Below are 19164 nucleotides of genomic sequence, written 5' to 3'. Positions count from 1 at the left end.
TTACACAATATATCTTGAGGCTCTTGTGACACAAGACATAAAGGGTTCTAACAGTCCTGCTGCACTTATCTACTAGTATATTTTGCAGTGCAGTTGCATCCCAGAGCTCTACAAACGTTGTTTTATAATTGACTGGAACATCAGAAGCTAGGTTGGTGCTTGATTCTGACTGGCCCCATGCTCCTCTACAATCATTTTATATGAGCATATGCAAGCATTCCAACAGCTGTACTTTTCAACTGGTCTTGCAAGCTCCTATTTTAGACAAAATGTTTACATCTCTGGCTTCTAAAAATAGTAACAGGAATGAGGTGAAGGGTGAGAGATGCTTTGCAGGAAGACTAAAGAGCACTCTGTAAAAGATTTTTCAAAAGACTTAAGCTGAAAGAGCGTATGTTTCGTAGTTTACATACATTGCTGACATGTTTCAAGGAGCATGGGCTATTACCATTAATTTAAATCGTTAATAGTTAGATAATGTCTAAGGAATCGTGCATATGTGATAATGATGCTTTATCCACTGCTAAAATGCAGCCCCTCCTAGGGTGAAATAGTGAACTGTTCAAAAGGGCTTGTCAGCACTACAAGGATTCTATGTGTCAGATCACCAGTGACCGATATTAATGGATGACTTGAGAACACCACCATTTTCAGTAATTAACTGCAAATGGGCATCATGCATGCCTGAATCAAGAAACCAACTAAGATATCTTTGCTCTATCACCTTCACCAAAATAGTTTCATTTTCCCCCTCTGTGTAGCCTGCTTATTTCAGTTATAAATTTGGGGATAACAGGGTCTATTTATTGTAACATATTTGCAAAGTAAGAAGCACAATGAGGTTTAAATCTTCAGTGGAATGCCTAGGTACTACTTTGATATGAGGGAATAAATTACAAACAGTTAAATAAGTACTCACATCTTATGTATAAAAGATGCACTTTAGTGCAATTGGAGCCTAATGGAACAAGAATGAATAGCAAAAGATTTGCCTGCAGCTTGGGAGAGGATGAATGCAGTCTGAGACAATGCTGGCTTCTGCCACAAGCTATATTTCCAGTTATGCTGACTGCAAAGTGAAAGAATATTTTGCATAATGGAATCTGCCTTTTTTTTTTTTTTCTGTATAAGCCAACTGCATGAACCACACCCTAAATGGTTGTTCTTTTATAATCACAGTACAGATTACTGTCATGTGCCCTGCTGCTCTGTGGCATTGAACTCCTTCATAAACATATTTATTACTTACTTTCCGAAACTCCTGCTAGACACTATTTAAAGTACTCACTGGTGAGATCTTAATTGAAACTGGGTAAGTATTCCCAGAAAGTCAAAACTATTAGCATTGTCCTGGCATTTTATGGCATAGCTGTATGATGCTAAACAGCTTGGGTGTAAATAGAAAACATTCCTGGGTGGTGTGTGAGCCAGCTATGTTGGTGCTGGTCAATATGAACAGGTGATGTGAAAACCAGATCACTGCAGAAGGAACGGCCAGGAATCCACCGGGAGAGACTCTATTAGGATGACAGTGGGAAGAGAAACAATTAGCTTCTCTGGGTCTGCCTGGAAAGAATTTCCCATTTTTGAATACAGAAACTTGATTCTAGTGCTTGTTTCTTTGTATGTAGGAAGCATAACCCTGAAAAATAATCAGACCAAGTCAGAGACCATGCTGCTTATCTCTCATGGATCTTACTCAGATTTATTTGCTGGTCACTTAGGGTCCATGCAATAGTTGCTCTCACAACTACGCTGTGAATACTTTCCTACATTCAGGATTTACCTCCCTGAAAATTCTTAAATTAACTCAAATCACATTGCGAGGTTCACCTTGGAAACAGTGCATCATGTGGCTGTTCCTCAGTTCCTTCCTTCCCCCTTGCAAGAGCTTTCCAGCAATGCTTCTGTGTGGACACATGGGACTCAGAGCATCATGCAGAGTTCCATTTTGTTGCTCTGCTGCTCTATTCTGTTGAACTAGGCCCTACAATTTCCTCTTTGCAGAGGTTGGGGTGAAAAAGCTTCAGAAAGCAAGTTCTGGTTTTAAATTAATGTATCTTACTAATCTATCAAAAACACCACTAAAATAAGTAAATGTGATATACCATTTTTATAAAGCAGGTGACTTTTTTTTTTCAGAGTACACAGCAGAAATTAACTGATGATCTGAGACAAACATTTGTGTTTTCCAAGATGCATGTTCAACTTTTAGCTGACACTCCTTTACCATTAAAAACAAAACAAAACCACACCCAACTACCTCACATCACCAGGTATTCGCATTCAATGTTTTCTTAGTCACTGCACAGACAAAACTACACACTCTGAGAGACCTGCTCAGGAAGATTGGGTAATCAGTTTTAAAATGACAAACTGAAAGTTTTAGTCCAAAAATATAATGCCCGAACAAATGCATGCCAATACAGTGAGGTGGTACACTGCAACTAATTGCAGGTGCTTAATATTGTGACATTGTTGTTTTACTGATTTCATGTGTTATAATTTCCAATAGTACATCACTATTACTCTCTGTTGTTCACATTGAGGGTTTACTACTCTTCATCCTACCATGTAGATAACAGCTGGAGGATCAGTGTGCCAGATTTCAGGAGTCACCCATAAACAGACAAAAGGAATACTGCAAAATTCAGACTCTTGAAGAAATCAAAAAGGTTGTCTAATAAAAATTGTTATAGAATCACAGAATTTTTCAGGTTGGAAAAGACCCCTAAGATCATTGAGTCCAACTGTTAACCTAGAACTACCAAGTCTACCACTAAATCATGTCATGAAGTATGACATCAAGGTTTGCTTTTAAAAATTCTCAGGGATGGTGACCTGCCACTTCCCTGGGTAGTCTGTGCCAATGCTTGACAGCTCTTTCCATGGAGAAATTTTTCCTAGTATGCAATGTAAACCTCTCCCGGTGCATCTTGAAGTTGTTTCCTCTTGTTCAATTTCTTGTTACTTCAGAGAGGGGGTTACCCCCACCTGAAATGGCCACAGCCTCCTTTCAGGCAGTTGTAGAGAGTGATAATGTCTCCCCTGAGCCTCCTTTTCTCCAGGATAAACACCCCCAGCTCCCTCAGCTGCTCCTCACAGGACTTGTGCTCCAGACCCTGCCCCAGCCTCACTGCCCTTCTCTGCACTCTCTCCAGCTCCTCAGTGTCTTTCCTGCAGTGAGGGCCCAGCACTGGACACAGCACTGGAGCTGTGGCCTCACCAGTGCCCAGCACAGGGGACAATCCCTGCCCTGGCCCTGCTGCCACACCATTGCTGATCCAGGCCAGGATGCCATTGGCCTTCTTGGCCACCTGGGCACAGCCTGGCTCATGTTCAGCTGCTGTCACCAGCACCCCCAGGTCCTTTTCCACAGGGCAGCTTTCCAGCCACTCTGCCCCCAGCCTGGGACTGTTATGATCCAAGGACAGGACCTGGCACTTGGCCTTTTTGAACCTCACACTGTTGGCCTCAGCCTCTTGATCTATCCTGTCCAGATCCCTCTGCAGAGCCTTTCTGTCCTCCAGCAGATCAACATTCACACTCATCTTTGGTGTCATTTGTGAAGGGCCTGAGGGTGCACTCAATCCCCTCGTCCAGATCATTGATAAAGACATTAAACAGAAATGCCCCCAATACTGAGCCCTGGGAACCCGACCCGTGACCAGCCACCAGCTGGATGTAGCTCCACTCACCACCACCCACTGGGCCCAGCCATCCAGGCAGATTTTACCAGGCAGTGAACAGAGCACTTGTCCAAGCTTTTCCAGGAGAATATTGGGAAATGGTGTCAAAGGCTTTACAGAAGTCAGTCTCCACAGCTTCTTCCTCCGGAGATTGGGTGGTCAAGCAGGACCTGCCTTTTATAAATCCATGCAGGCTAGGCCTGATCTCCTGGTGCTCCTGCAAGTGCGGTGTGATGCACTTAAGATCACCTATTCCATGACCTTCTCAGCATCAAGGCCAGGCTAACTATAGTTCCCCAGATCCTCCTGCCAGCCTGTCTTGTATTTGGGCATCATATTTGCTAACCTCCTGTTAACTGGGACCAGTCTTGTTAGCCGGGATTGCTGATAAGTGACAGAAAGTGTCTTGGTGAGCTATTTTGCCAGATCCCTCAGTACCCTTGGGTGGGTTTCATCTAATCCCATAAACGTGTGGGGCATCAGGTAACTGACTATGTCCCCTTGGATTAAGGGAGCTTCATTCTTCTCCCCATCCCTGTCCTCCAGCTCAGCTGGCTAGGTATCTAGAGAAAAACTGGTATTGCTGTTAAAGACAAAGACAAACAAGGCAGTAAGTACCTCTTCTGTATTCTCCTTTGTCACAATGTTTCTCCCCATATGCAGTAAATGATGCATCAATGTTGTTGATGTCTTTATAAAAACATTTTTTCTGTCTTTTATGGCAGTAGGTATGTTAAACACTCTGAGCTTTGGCCATTCTCTAGTATGTTTTTCCCTGTAAAAATTCTCTTTTGACCTGAGACTTGATTTCTGTTATGAAAATGTATTTAAAAATAGCTTGAGAGACAATTTTTCTGACTAACACTAGGTTTGAAATTCTTGGTAGACAAGCTTGAAAGGAAGTAGTTCACATCTGTGGTGGCATTTCTTTGTAGGTCTCTTAATTTAGAGAACATTTTGACACAAATGTCAGACATCTCTCAGCTTCAGTCAGCTGAGGGATTTAATGTTTTCTTGAAAAACATTTGGAATAAAAAAAATCAACCTGGCTGCCACTGTAATATTGCTATTTAAATAATACTACGTGGTTATGCATAGCAACTGACAGAAAACCCCCACCCAAACTGCTGTGTGGAATGCAGAATTTATCATGCTCGTGCAGATTGTAATGTTGCAGAAATGCATATGAATTAATGTTTTGACAGAGTTGAGAAGATGGGCTAAGAGGCAACTAAAGCTTCTACTGGTGTAAGAGAAGAAAAAAGAAAACCATAAAAACATGACATCTAGTACAGAGAAAATTTCATTATTTAAATTAGGATAGTTTAAATCATCACTTGAAGCAATTAGTTCTTGTTAGTTTGAACTGTCTCAATTATTGAGTTTAGCTCAACATTTGCATTAGCAAACTTGTATTATGGAGGTAGAATGTTAAACAAGGGAGTTAGCTAATGTGGATTTTATTTTCATATCATTTGGTTGACACATTAACACAAACAAATTTTCACACCAGCCTGTTGCGTAAAGTAGAGTGTGTCAGTAAGAACTGAACTCATGCTATAGCTTTCCAGTGGCCTCTGTAAAGTAGAGTGTGTCAGTAAGAACTGAACTCATGCTATAGCTTTCCAGTGGCCTCTGTGGTTTGAGTTTGATTTTGGTTCAGCTCACAGAAGCCAGTTGTAAGCACTGGCCTTTTTAATTTTAAAGACAAGTTAAAGAACAAATAAACTTGTGATTTAGACTTTACGATGAGAGTTTTCCATTTGGTAAAAATGGAGAACATGACAACCTCATCATGCCTTTATCACTTTGCTATAGTGAAGCTGTAAATACAGCTGTGCATTCTCAAGTGCTGTTCACCCAGCATCTTTTCTGGGGTGAAAATGTTATGCCAAGGTGCTTACCAAAGGGTGCTGCTCAAGAGAGGTTGTGCTGACCACAAGTACCATGTCTGGTGTCCCTTCATGAGACTACTACAAGGCAGCAGTTTAATTTGGATCAGCTGGGGAACGTGAAACAAAACCATCCATTGTGATGATGAGTGTTATGTGATGGGTTCAGTTAGAGTTTACAAAATGTGTCAGGAGAGCAACTGGAATGTGCTCTTTACGGATTAGTTTGTTGAATCTCTTTTCTGTAGTTTGGGAGGGCAGAGTGGTACTGTGACTCCAAAAACCCTGCCTATTCTTTTCCATCATCTAAGGAGATTACGGAGATGAGAGGACAAGGAGTATTAAGGACACAAAGAGCTAGTCTCAGCTGGCAGCTCTGTACTTTCCTAGTCCAGAGAGTATTCACACAAAGTAATTGCCAAGAGAAGGTTCCACTTAATTTTTCTGAAGATATAGGCTGTTTCCAGTCCTTTCCTACTGCTCTGAAGTTGTGGTTCCAGGCTAAGATTCCCAGCGTCCTGTGTGAACTGTCCATAGCCGTGGGTAATGTTGCTTTCCAGTCTGCTGGTGACAGCACTGTAACTACTACGTATTCCCCAGCAGCAGCCTTGCACCTGAGCTGGCCAAGGTGGTTTTTGGTCAAGAGTAAGCATAGCCAACGGTCAGGCTCTGCTGTCAGACTCTGACTCTCTGCACTGTACCCTGAGAAAAATAATTCATCATCTTTATGTTTCAGCCCTTAAATTGCTTCCTGCATTCCTCCACCTGATTGTCATAAATACAGAACACTCAAAGCAAGTTCCCGTAAGAAGGGAATATATAAGCCACATTCTGGAGGTTTAACACTGAGCACTAAAGTTAGCTCCCACCAGCCACAGTTCTAAGAAGCCACTATTGGAAATTTATTGTCTAATCTCTCTGCCTTAGTTTCTTCGTATGTGACATTGGGCTAATACTATTTACTAACCTATGAGGAAGTGTGCAGTTATGGAATGACTAATTTTATGTTAAATGCTTAATTTCATTAGAACATATATCCTCCAGTTGGCTATGAGATCTCTATGGATTTTAGTAACCATTTGCTATCACCACATAAAAGCTGAGAGGAAAATAAAACCTCTGTGAAAGCAGACTATCTTCCTGTCTGCCACCTTACCAGAAAACACCAGAAGCATGCAAAAACTGGTACTTGTTTTTTTTATTTGCATAAAGAACTTACCCTGATTCCTGCCAGTTTTACAATGTTCTTTTTACCTTTGTTTGACATGTGCTGATCTTATATCTACAAAAACAATATTGAAAATGCGTGTTGATAAATCTGACAGTAAAATGAAATTTTATTTGTGAAAAAGAATTCGGAAAAGTATTTCTTTCTATTGTGTATAACAATTGCCTCAGTTAAGAAGATGATGTCTGAATTAAGAAGAACTACTCCAGTAAAGGAGTAATTTCGCTGTAAGTCCTTACATATTGATTTTTTTCATTTCTGAAAGTAAGTAGTATGAGATCTGCATCAGGAACAGTACAGGAGAGGCTTTAGCTGTGCTTTTAAAGTGCCCATAAATGCAGCATTTGATTAACTGTACAGCAGGTATTTATGCAGTAGTGAATACAATAAAATTCTGATGTAAATTTATCTGGCATAAATAGCTCCAACAGAAGAGAAGGCAATAGAAGGACAGTGAGAAAGTATAGCTGAAGGCACTGTGTGTGAGAAGGGGATCTGCTTCTCCTGCTCCTTCTCCTCAGTTCTACTCTTACTGACTAATCTTCCTGATGTAATCTTGAAAGGAAAAGCTGTGACTGTGGGGTCTTTTGTAGTGGTGATGATGGCTACGGAGATACATTGGGAGAACCGAACCAAGCCTTTTCTTAGTGCATTAGTGCGTTCAGACAGCTTCAGTCTCCTCTTGTGTGATACAAGGAACTCTGGCACATTCTTCTTCTAGAGGATGGAATTCCACATGCTGAGCGTAGAAATCTGTGCAAAGGTGCAGGAAGGCACGTATAATACTCTTAGACAGGTATGAACGTACCCCTGACTCTGCAGGTTTTTCTAGTGTTTACAGAGCCACAGAAAGTTACATCATGATGCCAAGTAACCTAAAGCACCACAAACAGTGAGATGGAAATGGAAGCTTAACTACAGAAGGCTGTACAATGTGAGTGAGCAGAGATGCTGGATCAGATGACCCAGTGTGGTCCCTTCCAACCTGACCATTCAGCGATTCTGTGACTGTGTGACCTTACCAAGCTCAGTAGCAGCTGCATCGGGCAGACCCTTGTCAGTGTTGGCTGTCTGTGAGGAAAAGTTGGACTTTAGGATCCTGACAGGCATGGGGTTAATTTGTGTCTCTGTGTCAACTGCTTTACATCAAGTACTCATCCATGCCCTTGGTCTGAGGTGGCTCTGAGGCTGGACACCAAACAAACTGGTCTAAACTACCTCTGTTATAATGGTGAGCTTTTGCACAAATAGGGCCAGCACAGAAAAATCTCAGAATCTAAGGAATTTCCTGTGATTGTCTGAATCATCAGAAAACCCTATAAAAATAATGAGAAAAAATTTCAACCTTTAAAATACAAAGGTAAATAAAGTATACTTGCAATATTTCTCCTAAATCGTTATGAAGATGCCAATGCAGAGGAAGAAGTGTGATGAGCCATGACTGTATGACCACATGAGCTCTTTAAGTCCTCTCACAATTGTTTGAAGAGTTGATATGCTTTTAATGTCCCTAGCTAAAGTGATAGCTATGATGCTTCTGGTGTTTTGCAGTGGAAAAATATATGGATTGGTGACAATCCCTTGGTGAAGGTAGCAGAATGCAGTCTGTTAAGTGGTGAGGGAACAGAGATCTCCACCTTTGCCAGTGGTAGAGGTATTTAAAATGCTTTATTAGGACTGAATTTTAGAGGATGTAGCTTCCTCTGTGGGTATTTATACAAGAAAATTAGCCTGCTCATCAGATATTTTGCTCAGCAATAGAACAGCCTTTGAAAGGTCATCATAATAGTGGTGATCTTTTGTTATACATGTGAATGTTTTTCTCTGTTTTAAATAATGGACTGAGGCTAATCACCTGCATAGTTTACTCGTAGAGTGGACCAGTCCATTCAGCATGAATGTATAAGAAAATGGTCCACTGGAATAAAGGCTACTTTTAAAAGCATTTTGAAATCATGTTCATAGGAATGGTATAAGGAATGTTGAGCCTATGCCAGTGAGGAGATATGTCGAACCTATGCCAGTGAGGTGTGTTTTGTTCAGAAAATATATCCTTTGTGCATATATATTTTCTTAGCTCCCTGTGCCAAGCTGAACTCCGCAGACACCTGAATACTTCACACTCTGTGAATAAACACTCAGCTAGTGTCAGAGAAGAATGTGCCAGGATTATTTAATCATTAGACAGAGGGGAAAAAAAATCTGTCATGACCTACCGACCAGACATTTCTTGGCAACTGCTAATCAACAATGTTAGCCTTTTATTGTCTCCCCTGCCATTATCTTCCAGGAAAGGTCTGAGCAAGAGGTCAGACTAGCTTAAGTAGGTATTGGTTCATTTGTTATCTTTCATGCAGTATGCTGCAGTCAACAGTCTGCTCTCCAATGAAGGTGAAATACTTCATCTTAATTTGTCATGTTCCTTTACTGTAGAATTGGCAACCAAATTCAAAAGATAAGAATACTTTCTGGTGGGAACGTTTCTGAGAATAATTTTTAATGCTTTCTATGAGGATTAATTTTTGAAAGATCTATATTTGGTAAATCACAAACTCCTTCCTTATTGGCAGTCTACAGAAAAAACACATTAGAAAAGTGGCCTGGAACTTAACTCAGATTACCAGCTCCTAAGACTGTTCAGGTAAGAACTGTATTCTATGCTTACCTTTGAACAGGCAGTTGGATTTGCATTCCTGTTCTGAAAAAGCCTTTCTTGGGTGGCAGACCCCTGGAAAAAAAACATTAATTCCAAGTAGAAGATGAAGAAAAAAAGGGTAAATGATAGGAAAAATTCACCTAACCTTCTGTCATGCAAGTATATTGTGTAGACAGTGGTAACATGCATGGTAACAAGTGACTGCGCCTGAAATTCTACATTTTTAAAAGGAATTTAATTTTAAAGACAATGTTATCTTTGATCAGAAATTGTTCATTATTCAGCTTTGTTCACCCATGCTGCCTTAACAAAACACTGCTCAACAGGAAAACCAGAAATCTGATTGCTTCTTTTCTGGGAATGGAAGTGTCTAACCTAAGGCATGGGGGAATTTCTCTCCCTTTCTTTCTTGCTGTAATACTGGAAACATTTTAAATTTGTTCGAGCTTCTATGGGAAGCCAACACAGACTGCTCTATCTTCCTCTCTGGCATAGAACAGCAGCTGGCAAACAAATGAGTGCCATCACAGCTTTCACGGTTGCCATTAGGCAGCCCAGGACTCCTGGACCTGCAGGGTAATGCAAGAAATGAGAGAGATCCACTACCTCTCTAAAATCCAGCAGTAGCAGTGAGGATCCCCTTCTATTCAGGAAGATCTGGAGTTGCATCATGTGACCAGCCTCGTTTGAGGCATCCCAGTAGACAGCTAAAGGCATGGCTTCCATACCCACTGAAAAGGGCTAATGTGGAAAAGGAGTTACAGATGTTTGACCTCACTAGGCTTTCCTTGCTGTGCCATTTGGTCTTCCCTCACTTCCACATGCTGTACCCATTCCCAAGCAGTTGTTGAACTAAAGATAATTAATCTCTGCCAGAATGGTTACTTTAGGCTTTCATTCTGTGAAGACAAACCTCATTCTTATTACGGCCAGAGCTGTAGGAATTAGATTTCCCTTCTCTTCTGTACAATCTGTGCAAACCAAAATAATTTTATTTTTACCAAATGGTAGTGGCATAAAGTCTGTGCTGAAGTTTTATTGTTTCTAGGAAATAACTTATGAACCATTTGTCTATTGTATGAGGCCACACAGATACAAAATGGCATAAGTCAGGACAGAGATTTTGGGACTTGCAAAGGTAGAGTTTCAAGCAAAGAATCTCAGGGGCTCTGTAGAGTAGAGAGAGCAGCTCAGCCAGTGACCTTGTGGAGCAAATACCAGTCTGCTATACTGCAGGAGAAATTCTGGACTTTTCAGTGAGGTTGGCCTGAACAGGACTGCTCAGGTGCAAAGACAGAGCATGCCAGATCTGATTTTTCCTTTAAAAGTGCATGCATCTGTCATGCAGTGTTTTTTGCATTTAGCCTCAGGGAGCAGGTTCTCTGGAAGGTCCAAGCACATGAGCATTTTAGTTTTATGTTTTTCATCAAGAAGCTAGATGTTTACATCACTTGTTGAATTTGAGTTTATACCATGACATTTGGGGGAGATGGTTAAAAATAAAGCATTATTTTATTTGCGTGCAAAAGTTCCCTCTCCCTGTGTTGCATCAGAGCAGCTGTTGTTGTGCTCTGCTTTTTTCTTTCTGGGACTGTCTGTGACAGCCACCAGCCATCCTATTTACAGTCGTTAGCGCAAGGAAATTGGAAACTGCAGCTACTGGAACATGATTATCTTCATGTCACGTTTGTCTTTTACTGTGACACAGCAAAATAAATGTTTGTACAGCTAATAAGACATTTATCTAGAGATAAGCAGAAGTGCCATGTCCTTGTTGAATGAGCTGTTGATGTAAAGCTAATTTTGGACCGACTTACTAGAAGTGGTGATACAGAAGTGTGACAAAAGAGGACAACCTCCCCCAGCCCACAGCCCCTCTATAATCAGAAGTGGAGAAGCCTGTAAAGCAATTGCAGCAAGATTTACATAAGAACACTGAAGCAAGCAAACGCTGATGTGTTTGTTAGCCTCTAGGAAAGGACAGTCTTGTGCAATGTTTAGTTGAAGGCTTATACCACTCATAAAGGTTCTTGACTGAACAGTAGTCTAGTTAAATTTCCCCCAGTTCAGTGATCAAAGTGAAACAATGCCTAAAAACTCAGGACTGTGCAGTCCTTATTTTATGAAGATAAGAGTACCAATTGCATTTTTGTCATTGTGGAGTAGGAGGAATTAAATAAGACATAAATCTGTCTGTGAAATGAACAATTTTCAACAGTGAATACTAAAGGTGTGCCTGTTCCACAGGAATTATTTCATTGTACTTTTTAAACTTGTTGAATTCACAAAACCCATGAACATACAATTTAAAAAAATGTGTGAAAAACAAAGAGAAAAAAGACTTCAGTTGCTGAAGCTACCTTTTGAGTTTATTTTCTCAATCTTAAAAAGATTGTTTTTACAGCACACAGCATCAGAATCAGCACCTTTGCATTTACAAATTACAGAGAAGCCCTGTCAATTTTCTTTCCCTAGTTCCAACTTTTAAATCATGCAGAAAACCTTACTCTTTGTTCCTTTTGTCTATGAAACTCTTAACAGCACATTGCTGTAACAAAATCATGTTATGAGGGTTCCATTCACAACATAAATTTACTGCACATTAAATGCTGATTAAGTAGTTTCATCATACATGAAAACTATAATGCAAATGCATATATATACACACACAGTGCAGCTTTTGTTATGCGCTGTCTTATCTTGGTTTTTGCTATGCTCCAGATCACAACAGTATCATTAGTGCACATTAATGAGATTTAGCTGTAAAGTTGTCTTTTAACAGCCACTTGGACATATTTCAACTAATTTAGGCCACTGTAATGAATTAATTTTCAGCATCTGATTTGGTGAGTGGTTTTTCAAGATCCTCTTCAGGATTAGATTTCTTCTGGTTTGGGATAGCAGGCAGGATGCAGCTTGGTTTTAGATGCTCTCCAGATAGACCAGGCAAAAGAGAATAGAGGATTTGACTCTGAGAATGTCCTGTTTTCAGAGATCTGGAGACTGGAGCTGGTGGGAGAATAGCTGCACCAGTCCGTAGGGACTTAAACTTCTTAGCATCCTGAGATGGCAGCTGAACTAGACAAAATAGGAAAAAAAAGAAAGTGCACAGAAAGTGAAAACATGGCATTTTTACAAATGTTTTTGCAACTTCCTTTGAACTGCAGTCTCTTACTGTGTGTACTCAAGCCTGTACTTGAAAAATGTGATCAAAATACTAATAAAATATTGTATTTTTGTATTCAGATGAAGATAAGCCTGGCAAGGGTTATCTTCATCTGAAGGAAACAACTCCAGTGTTAAGTGATTTACTTTTGATTTAGTGATCAGTAAGTCTTGAAAAGTTCAAAGATTTACTTTTGATAAGCAGAGAACCCATCATTTGTGTGGAGCAGACTTGGTCTGTTTGAGAAATTTTCACAATATATTTTTTCATCAGAAATCACAGGCTGACTATTACAGAAGTGTTCGATGGGAATATATTATTTCTAACAAAAATGCTCTATCGCTGAAGGTAATTGATGATCAAAATCTAAGGAAGAGGAAAAGGAAGAATGTGGAATGTTGTGTCTGGGTTTCTCTAGGCACAGTCAATCATAAATGCAGGTCCACATGTGCTCTGCTATTCACAGGCCACAAAACTAGCCCATTACCCAGCAGCACACCAAGACACACCAAAACACTTGAGAGGCACACCCATTATGTATCTCTGTTGTTGTCTTGTAAGAACCTGTGGATTTAGATCATCCTTTATTTCCAGCTCATAGTCATCAGTGTAACATTGTTTGTGCTCCAAAGCTATATAGTTCTGTATTTTCTTTAAATTGAAATCAGCAGGCTCCTTCATTCAGACAACTCACTGATTTCCTGATTTTTGAAAAGGAGAATTCAAAACCATAATTGTAGACCTACTTTTCTGTGCTGTCAATTTATTGTGAATTGCATTAGCTTCTTTTCATTTTATCTCTATTCTATTCACAAGCTCTTTGTATACAAACAATTTTGTTTCTTATAGTTTAAGCATGTGAAGAGTTCTTTCTGGAGTTACATCATCTCTATTTTGGCTACAGAATCTTCTTGCAATTTTTAACATTCATTTTTTCTTGGTTATGTTCTCATTGCATTTGTGATTTTCTTCCATCTGCATATTTGTGATGAATTATCTGAGAGGCTATTAACACTTTCCTCTGAAGTGTTCTAGCTGGAAATTTTGTGCTTAATTTAATTTGCTCCGTTGAAAACAAACGTTACCTCTCTACTTCTCTAGTGTCTGCAGTGGGCCCTCACTGCCTATATTTGTCTATATCTATATCTATATCTATATCTATATCTATATCTATATCTATATCTACATCTATATCTATATCTAACTATATCTATATCTATCTATATCTATCTATATCTAATATCTATATCTATCTATATTTATATCTATATTATCTATCTCTACATCTATCTATCGATCATTTAACTATACAAATGGTGCAAAAGAGGCTAAAGCTCTTGTCATAATTCCTTGTAGCATACACCTTATACTGATTTAATAATTGATTATTTTTCAGGAGCAGTACTTTTTGAAAGCTTACCAGGTATGGATTTAGGGCAAAGCAGGATCTTTATAGAGAGGATTTAGAAACTTGGTAGATTATTTTCTTTTTAAGCTAATTTCAATTACTATTTAAGTTGTGATTACCAGAGCAGACAGTGTTTACTACAACTGCCTGGCCTCTGGCAGTGTACTGTAATTCAAGGGTCGTATTTAAGATTCATTCATGTTCAGAAATCCAGTAAATCACTTCTCCTTTCCATGAAAAAAACCCCAAACCATTAATACTTTGCTTTAGTTGGTGCTGAATTTGGTGAATCTGGGAGGGCTATAGACAATAAATAGCCCATTTGTTTTCTAGCACATGGTAGAATGCTTTGAGTTCACTGAAATTTTGGTGTGCATTCAGCAAGTGTTAAGAGGCTCACTTGTGCCTCTCTCTGGAACACAGTCATATGTTAATATATTCGAAGTCCACATCTGTGTGAAAAATATCCATAAAGCTTTATGTACTTTATGTACATCATTAAAAGCTTTAAATGATGGCATACTTAAGTATGCCAAAACCACTGTAGCTTAACTTCGCGCCCATGACAGAGCAGCCATCACAATCTCATGCTCATTCAAAGAATCCAAACATCAGTGCTTTCCACACTGTCCCACATACTGTGCTCAGTTTAGAATATTCAGTTTAGGATTTCAGGCCTGGTACATGGATGGCTCTGAAACAATGCATATAATGACTAGTGTTAGTACATGTATTGAAACACATGAGCCTGCACCCAGAGCTGGGATTTGTGGGAGGCAGAGCCCTTAAGGCCCCAGGAGCTACATACAGCAAAAGCACCATTATTGATTCACACACAGAGGGCAGAGTCGGTCACCAAAGACCTGAACAGCAGGAGCTACTGGTTCAGGAAGCCTTTTCCACTCAGTAGAGACTCTGGAGTGGCTGCTACTACAAACTGCAGAGGCAAAAATAAGGCTGTCAGAAAGGCATTGCCCAAGGATTATGGAGTCCAGCAAAAGAATGGACTCTCCTTTGCAAGCAGCAGACCACAGTGGCCCTCTGCAGTGATGTGAGTGCTATGTGGAATGCTTTGCTGTTAACTTGGGAAAGAAGACATGTCAAATAATCATGAATAACAGCAAAAAACAACCATAGATCTCCAGAAAATATTGTTAAATGACCTGTAGAAACAGATTTTAAGTTTGTTTTCTAAATTTGTTGTTATTGTGTTTTTTTTCCCAGCAATTAATTATGTCACCTTTTTGTGCATCAGACACATGTTGTCTCCTCTGATGTTTCCAGAAACATCAGACCTTAACTACATGAAGAAGTGAGAGCGGCAGAGAGTTCTCTAGAAGTCCCATATTTGTGTGAAAAATTATTCTGGCATTTTGTGAGGAGTGTGTGACCCCTGTTTTCCAGGGGTTGTTGGAAGTGTTGCGTGATGAGATAGAAAGAGTGTGTGGAGGATGAAGCTGCAGCATGCAGAATAGGAGATGCAGTCTGTGTTGAGGCTACTCAAGAACTCATGGGAGGGATCTCTGGCCCTGGGAATATCTGAAGGGTGAGAATTTATTGTTTAAAATCACTCAAGTACTCTTCCCAGGCTAATGTTTCATTCCTATTTTCCTCTTTCTAATGTGTATTTAAAAGTGTTTTTACTGAGAGATTTAATAATTTCTTCCTTCTTTTTTCATTGCCCTTCCTTTTTTGGGGGAGATACTTCTTCTTTCTCTATCTCTGAGCAGTTTCAGTTCTCATTCTAGTTTTTGCTTATTTTATTGTTCCTGCTTCTTGGTAGTGTTTTTTGTGGTCTTTTTTTTTTTTTTTTTTTTTTTTCTTATTGTATTTTTAAAATACATCTTGTGTATTAAAAATACTCGAGAAAACACAAGTATTTATACTCAGTCTTTGTTACTGGAGCACTTTAATTGGATAAAGGCTATGTCCAAAAGGGCAATACTTTTAGGGCTGGATGGAGGATGAGTGAAATCTCTCATACTGAGGTGAGACTTTGAAACAGTTATTTAGAAAGCTTCAGGAGCAAATATGTCATTTGTGTTAACAAGAAATACAGTCTATTTTGCAAATAATTTTACTTTTCTGTTACTGGCTTGAACTAATGTTCATGCAGTAATGGCACCTGGATAAATGTGCTGTGTTAGTTAATAAAACCGTGATTCTTAATTGTGACAATTGTATCTTGATATTTGTAAATCATTTTACAAATTATATTTGTAAAACAGTTTTTTTGGCATGAGACTATAACTAAATTATTGACCACTTCTACGAATTAATGCAAGAACAAAAATTATTATGAAAGATTTTTTAAAGGATTTTGCTTGCAACTATGATTTAACTAGAAGACACAGAGAACAGGAGTAGAAAGCTTAAAAACCAGAAAGCTTGGACCTAGGGTTTTAAAAGCAATCAAAAGCAATTAAATTATTTTCTTCCTTCTGAGCATCTGAGCAGATAGAGAATACCACCTCAGTAATTCAAACACCTTTTCTTCTTCCTGTTTCATGTAGAAAATAGCAGCAGCGCAGGATTCTGTATATCCCCACCCAATCTGATGGTCCCTGTAAGGCTGCCTCTGCCTCATTTCTAGCAATATTGCAGAATTGTCACTGCAGAATTGCTTCTGATATTCAGATTCTAAGTGGCAGGGAATCTTAAATGTAGGCCTTAATGATTTTGGACCTGGCTGATCTGCAGGACGACAGTCAGCAAACTGTAAATCCTCATCCAGTATACAAGGGAGATTTGTGCTTTGTGGAGCACAAGAATGTGAGGTTAGGACACTGCTGGAGTAGGGCTGATGTCTGTGTATGAAGAAAACTCCAGCTGCTGGTTTGATTCAGCCTGGAACAATCATGGTCTTGACACTCTGCTGGGACTCTGGGAGTGGGGTGAAGCTCTCCTGCTCTTTGGGACCACTGCTTCCCAAGCTGAGTGCAAGCCAGCAATGTGCTCATGCAGAAATACAGCAAACACTGTCCCGGGCTGCACCAGGAAGAGCATTCCAGCAGACTGTGACAGGTGATTCTTCCCCTCTACTCAGCTTGGGTGAGACACATCCGGAGTTCTGAGTCCAGTTCTGAGGCTCCCAGTACACAGAGGGAGGGGGACATACTGAAACAAATCCAATGGAGGACAATGGAGATGACTAAAGGGTTGGAGTGTCAGCCTTAAAGGGGAGACAGTGCTGGGACTGTTCAGCCTCAAGAAGAGAAGGCAGCTCAAAGGATCTTGTCAATATGTATAAATGTTTGATTGTGGGGAGTAATGGAGAAGGAGACAGACTCTTCTCAGTGGAGTCCTCTGGAGGGAAAAGAATCAATGGCCACAAATAAGTACTAAGAAACTTCCACTGAGGGTAGTCAAACACTGGAAGAGATGGCCCAGAGAAAGTGTGTAGTCTCAATCTCCATTCTCAGAGATATTTAAAACAAAACCGATGTGATCCTAGTTATGTGCTGTAGGTGACTTCTCTGTGGACATGAGGATGGACAGACAGTCTCCAAAGGTGTCTTCCTTCCTCAGCCATTCTGTGATGCTGTGAAAAACAAACATGAAACCTCTCCCAAGCCGTCAGAGGCTAGTGATGGAGGTACACAATGTGATACAGTAACTGACACTTGTCTGTACTTACTTTTGTGAGCACTATGGTTGGGTATTGGAGCTAGGCTGCTCTGTACAGGAATAACATTTTTCATTTTGTGTTGGTCTATGGACATCTGTCGAAAACTTCTACCTGTGAAAGAAAAAGAAAATTATTATGGAAATAATTGTAACTAGTGTGATGCACTGTGCATTTCTGGCTTCTAGAAAAGAAAAGAAAACTTACTTAGTATTTCTCAGAAATATGTAATAACAAGAAACCACTGACTGAAAAAAAAGAAGCTGTTGCCTAGTTCACTTTACAGTCATAAAAAGGACTGATTGATTTAGTACAACCTTTATAGTTTCCTCTTGTATAATATTGTTTTAGGTCTTAAAATGGGCATAGTTTATTAGCTCGGTCTCTGTAAGAATCTTTGGACTCTAAATCTGTAAAATTATTCAAATAGATGACTTGATTTCAAAATTGAAGCTTTAGTTTGCAAAATGTCCTGATAGTGTCTCAGCCTTTTTAAGTATCAAAATAAAAACAGAGTTCAACTGCTGGTTGGAAAAGGACATTGAAAGCTATAAGCAGTAAAGATGAGCTTTGAGAGGGTTTTGTTGCAGATGAAAGCACATCACAACCAAGGCTATACTGATCCTTATTACACTATGTTTATGGCAGTATCATTTTCACCAAGAGTAAATACTGGAAAAGGAAAGGTTAATTAGTTAATTCTGGCATGTCATGGTTAAGATTAAAGTTAACTTAGGTCTAATACTTTTAAAAAAGACCATATGTTAGATGATGTAATGCATTTCATCACATAAAGGACATGTCTAATACAGGAAAAAGCAGAAACTCAAGCACCAAGTCAACATTTTTACCAGATCTTTTTCCTGAGCTGATCTTATTCTGTGATGATTGAGTCCCTCAAATAATTTTTCTTGTTATCACCAAATCTGTGATGAGCTGTGTAACGAGATGAGCTGCTGCTCAATGAGCATGGCTTTGCAACATAGCTCATTGAAGAGCAGGCATATACTCTGTCAGCACACAGAGACAAGGGGAGACACAGGGTGGATGTAGCAGGACATCCTAAGCAAGAAGAAGAGATGGAATTACATTAATTGCATTTGTGGCTTTGCAGCTGGTACTTGAAAATACCTATGTGTTGCTGGGCTGTGCAAGATAAAGCTGTAGAAAAATAGTTTTCTAGAAGTTTTCCAAAGGTGCACAGAAGAGGCTGTCACGGCTCCTGTAACTATGTTGATGACTAAACATATTCTGTGTGAAAGGAGTTACTGTGGTGTCAGGCAAACCACCATGTTACAGTGCGGCCTTCAGCTCAGCATGCAGCAAGGCTCTGGTCTAAAAGCCACAGCAGTTGAGAGACATTGGGTCAGTCTGCTGGGTCCTGTGGTTAAGCTGATGTGTTTGAGCTAAAGCATGAAGGATCTTGTATGGGTGAGCTCTGCTTAACAGAAACAGACTTCAGGTTGGCTTTCATGTGTTTTACTCTTTCACATCTCTAGT

At 39.7% G+C, this 19164-nt stretch overlaps 1 protein-coding gene across 1 annotated transcript in view; it reads right to left on the bottom strand.

Moving 5' to 3' along the window:
* Window positions 1-11954: 11954 nt before the first annotated feature.
* The window catches only part of ANKRD55 (ankyrin repeat domain 55), a 47062-nt gene continuing 39852 nt past the window's right edge, over window positions 11955-19164 (bottom strand). Inside the window, exons 10-11 of the mRNA XM_041408004.1 lie at window positions 17677-17778; window positions 11955-12543 (exon numbers count right to left, since the gene is read on the bottom strand). Of these exons, the coding sequence (XP_041263938.1) occupies window positions 12290-12543; window positions 17677-17778 (356 nt within the window). The 3' untranslated portion in view covers window positions 11955-12289. The remainder of the gene's footprint in view (window positions 12544-17676; window positions 17779-19164) is intronic.

Source organism: Onychostruthus taczanowskii, unplaced genomic scaffold (assembly GCF_017590055.1).
Source record: "Onychostruthus taczanowskii isolate IOZ18803 unplaced genomic scaffold, ASM1759005v1 scaffold285, whole genome shotgun sequence".
Taxonomy (NCBI): domain Eukaryota; kingdom Metazoa; phylum Chordata; class Aves; order Passeriformes; family Passeridae; genus Onychostruthus; species Onychostruthus taczanowskii.
This window is presented reverse-complemented; position numbering and strand designations above follow the sequence as displayed.